Below are 3,831 nucleotides of genomic sequence, written 5' to 3'. Positions count from 1 at the left end.
ACCTTCCACCTGAACTAGATCCATGTCTCTGGCCTTCATACTTTTCCTCTTCTCCTTCAAAAGTTACTGATTGACCTTGTCTTGTCATGTCATTTTCTGCTTTCTTACTTCCATTTTCTTGAGTTCTCTTCCATCTATTTTCACCCTGTTCATTTGAAATCTCAGTGTCAGTTTCATATGTTTCTCCGCCCTTTACTGTGGTGTGCCTTGTCCTTGAATTCCGTTTCCTTTCTCCCTTTTTGCTTGAGCTGCATTCATGTTTATCTTCATTTCTCTTTCCTGATTTGCTTAAAATCGACCCATGATTTGCTTTCTTTGAGCCTTTTTTCTTTGAGTTAGGTTGAGAATTTTGTTTCTCTCTCTCTCCGAAATCACACCTGTACATGATTTTCTTTTTGTCCTGTGATTTTCCAGTTCTGGATGTCCCATCTTCCTCTTTGGTCTTTCTACTTGAATTTCTGTATTTTGATTCCCCCCATTTTTCTTCCTCATCTTCTTCTTTTTCTTCATCTTCCTCTTCTTCTGTTTCAGTCAGATCCTCATGGTGGCCGTGACGATACTCCTTCTTAAAAGTTTTGTTGAATGCCATTGTTAGTTTGAATATCATCAATAGGAACTCAGTAAAATCTATTCTTCTGTTCTGGTCTCGATCCAAATTAAGCATGATGACATCCACAGTATCACAATCTCCCGGATTCTGTACAATAGAATAGTGCAAAATAAAAATCTGCAACACATTATTTAAATACATTGAAACCCAAAGAAATCTGAAGCACAGTAATTAAAGGTATGTTGTCCTGAGGTACATATTGGTGCACCTACATCGACTCTAACCAGTACTTGCTATCCTACCCTTATCCCACTGTCACTGGACAGAGAGTAATTTTTAGGAACTAAACACTATTAAGTGGTTGGGAGTCCTGTTGGATAGTAAGGTTATGGAAAATAATAGAGCTGGTGATTTTGAAACTATAATGAATACAACAGAAACAGTAGGCTAAATTTGTGTCAACTTCTGGGAATCACCAGTCAGTAAATATGATAGGCTTTCTCTTCATCTTTAATTGTTTTGACCTTTAAATACTCCTGAATGTGTTCTTTCTTTCTTTCCTTCCAGGTTAGGTGACTTGCCCAGGATCATACAGCTAGTAAGTGTCTGAGTTCGGATTTGAGCTCAGTTCCTCTTGACTTCAAAACCTGTGCTCCATCTATTGTTCCACCTACCTGCTCTAGAATTTGTGCTTTCAATGCATTGGCAATTCCCAAGCCAGGAACTCTTATGTCTACCAATGCAGGTTAGAAACCTTTTGGTTGAGTGACTTGTACAGGGTCACACAGCCTTTACGAGGTAGTGGTGGGAGTTGAATATTGACCTTATTGGCTCAATTCCAGCCCATTATCCACTACCTCACTAACCATCAGATATTATTACTGTGTAGATTCTACAGTGCCCTGTATAGGACTCAGATGGAATATTGATTATGTGAATCTTTTGCTTCCTCCTTATTAGAAACTAATATGAGCTAGGATTTTGCATAGCTCTTTAGGGATTGCAAAGCACTTTATACATACTTTCTGATATCGATCCTGTGAGGTAGGTACACTTCTTTACTTCATTTTACAGATGAAGAAACTGAGGCTGAGACATGGTAAGCCTCAGCTTAAGCTGTGGTCAAGGTTATATACCAGTATATACCAAGTTCACAGCAAAGCTGTGCTCAAGGTTATATACCAATAATTATCTGAAGCAGAATTTGACCTCAGCTCTTCCCTTTCTCAGTACTCTACCCACTATACCACTTAGCTGCCTGTTTTTAAGCATGGCTGAATACGACCAAAACCAAATTTAAAAAATGCCTGCCTGTTGTCACAGCCCGCTGGATGTAACAGAAAACTCTCACCTCCAGAATAAATTGCAGCTCATTTTCCAGAAGTTCTTTCAGTTCGCTTTGGCTCATCGTGTCACATTCCTCATCTTGGCCGCAATATTGGTAGAAGACATCCAGGATAGTGGCGATGCTTGTCAGGAGATGAGACATCTTGGTGCACAATTTAATTGATCTGGAGGGGGAAAAACATTTATTTCCTTTAAGAAGCCTCAGTAGTAATTATCTGGAATAACATTCTTGAATTTATTTCCCATGTCATCTGTTTCACCTTTGAAACAGTGTCATGGGGAAAGATGGGGTAGGGACAATTCATCCTCATCAATGCAATGAGGCACTCAGTCCTAGAGGTCTTAAGCTCCAAAGTCCCACAGGAAGCCAGGAAAGACAATCCTGGAAGCTTTTCTCCTAAGGATGGCCTTAAAGGGAGGGGAAAGCGAAGTTCCCAGGTGTTTATGGTACCTCAGCACATTCTAGGTATCAGAACAGTCAGAGCTGTGCTGGAAAGGACCTTAGAAATTATCTTGTTCCCCACCCTCACTTTACAGATAAGGGGAGTGAGGCTCAGAGAGTTCAACTGACATGCCTAAGGGAAGGGAGCAGATGAAAGGGAAGGGAAAAGGAATAAACATTTATGAAGTACCTACTATGTGCTAGGCACTGAGCTAAGTTCTCTGCAAATATCTCATTTTGTCTTCACACCAAACCAGAGAAGTAGGTGTTATTATGATCTCCATTTTACAGATGAGGAAACTGAGGCAGACAATGCTTCAGTGACTTGTCCAGGTTCACACAGCTAGTGAGTGTCTGAAGCCAAATTTGAACTCAGGTCTTCCTGACTCTAGGCTTGGTGTTCTGTGCACTATGGTGCCACATACCTGCCTAAGGTCACATAGCTACAAAGGGGATATATCTATCATCTGAACCCTGTTCTTTTGGCTCCAGTTTGGGATTCCTGTTCCAATCACCCTAATTTCTGGATTTACCCCTTGATGCAATCTAGGTACCTGTAGTCTTTGCAAGCCTGAGCTCCCACTTACCTAGTTCGCCAAAGGAACAAGCAGGAAGGAGATGGAAGCAACTTGCAGGGTACCAACTGTCTGGGCTGCTGGGCTTTTTATACTGGACTTAATTGTCCATTTCAGGATGGTGACGCCCTTTCTGTGGGGTGGCCTGATTCATTCTCAACCAAACCCACTGCCACCTCTCCCTCCACCCCTGTCATCAGGGACATTAGCTAGGCTAACTACTTCTCACCTACTCATCTGTGATTACGTTAGGAGCTCCCCAATTTGGCCCAGTATCAGCCCCCACCTATCAGTGTGTTAGGACATTTTACATAATGACCTCTGTGGGCATCATGAGTTTGCCAAAGACAGGGGTTTATAGGATTTTGTATAGGATTGTAGGGTTACAGGATTTAGAACTGGAAAAGGGCACGGCAATTTCAGAGTCCAACCTCCTAATTTTCCAACTGAATAAATGACCCAAATACATGAAAAACATTTGTCGGCTCTTACCAAGTGCCAAGCACTGTGCTTATTACACAAATACAGTGGCAAAACAACACCTGCCCTAAGTCAGCTTCTATTCAAACAAGAAGGGAGTATATGTAAAGGGGGGTTGTGGCTAGGGAATGTGGTAGGGACTGGGGAGACAAAAGACGTTCCAAGTGGAGCCATAGGAGAATTTACTGACATATGGAAAATTGGGTGCAGAGGGTATGGTTTGCAAAGAGGAAGAGAAAGCACATGATGAATGATGGATATCATTAAGAATCCAAGGGTTGTTGTTTACATGGGATATAAAGCTTGGTTTGGCCTCATTTGGGGCAGGCTAGATATAGCCAATATCTAGGATACTTTTACTAGGATGGTGTTCAAGTTTTTTTGCATTAATAACCATTAATCACATTGGTGTATAGTTCCTGAATTATGATGACTTT

General features: G+C 41.3%; 1 protein-coding gene across 1 annotated transcript in view; it reads right to left on the bottom strand.

Moving 5' to 3' along the window:
* The window catches only part of LOC114043397 (filaggrin-2-like), a 9,123-nt gene extending 6,154 nt beyond the window's left edge, over positions 1-2,969 (bottom strand). The window contains exons 1-3 of the mRNA XM_027862502.1: positions 2,927-2,969; positions 1,902-2,061; positions 3-697 (exon numbers count right to left, since the gene is read on the bottom strand). Coding sequence (XP_027718303.1) covers positions 3-697; positions 1,902-2,039 — 833 coding nt within the window. The 5' untranslated portion in view covers positions 2,040-2,061; positions 2,927-2,969. The remainder of the gene's footprint in view (positions 1-2; positions 698-1,901; positions 2,062-2,926) is intronic.
* Positions 2,970-3,831: the final 862 nt, after the last annotated feature.

The sequence above is a fragment of the Vombatus ursinus genome, unplaced genomic scaffold, assembly GCF_900497805.2.
Source record: "Vombatus ursinus unplaced genomic scaffold, bare-nosed wombat genome assembly UNPS02014768.1, whole genome shotgun sequence".
In the NCBI taxonomy this organism is placed as follows: domain Eukaryota; kingdom Metazoa; phylum Chordata; class Mammalia; order Diprotodontia; family Vombatidae; genus Vombatus; species Vombatus ursinus.
The sequence above is the reverse complement of the archived record's forward strand: the minus strand, read 5'-3'. Positions and strand labels throughout refer to the sequence as shown.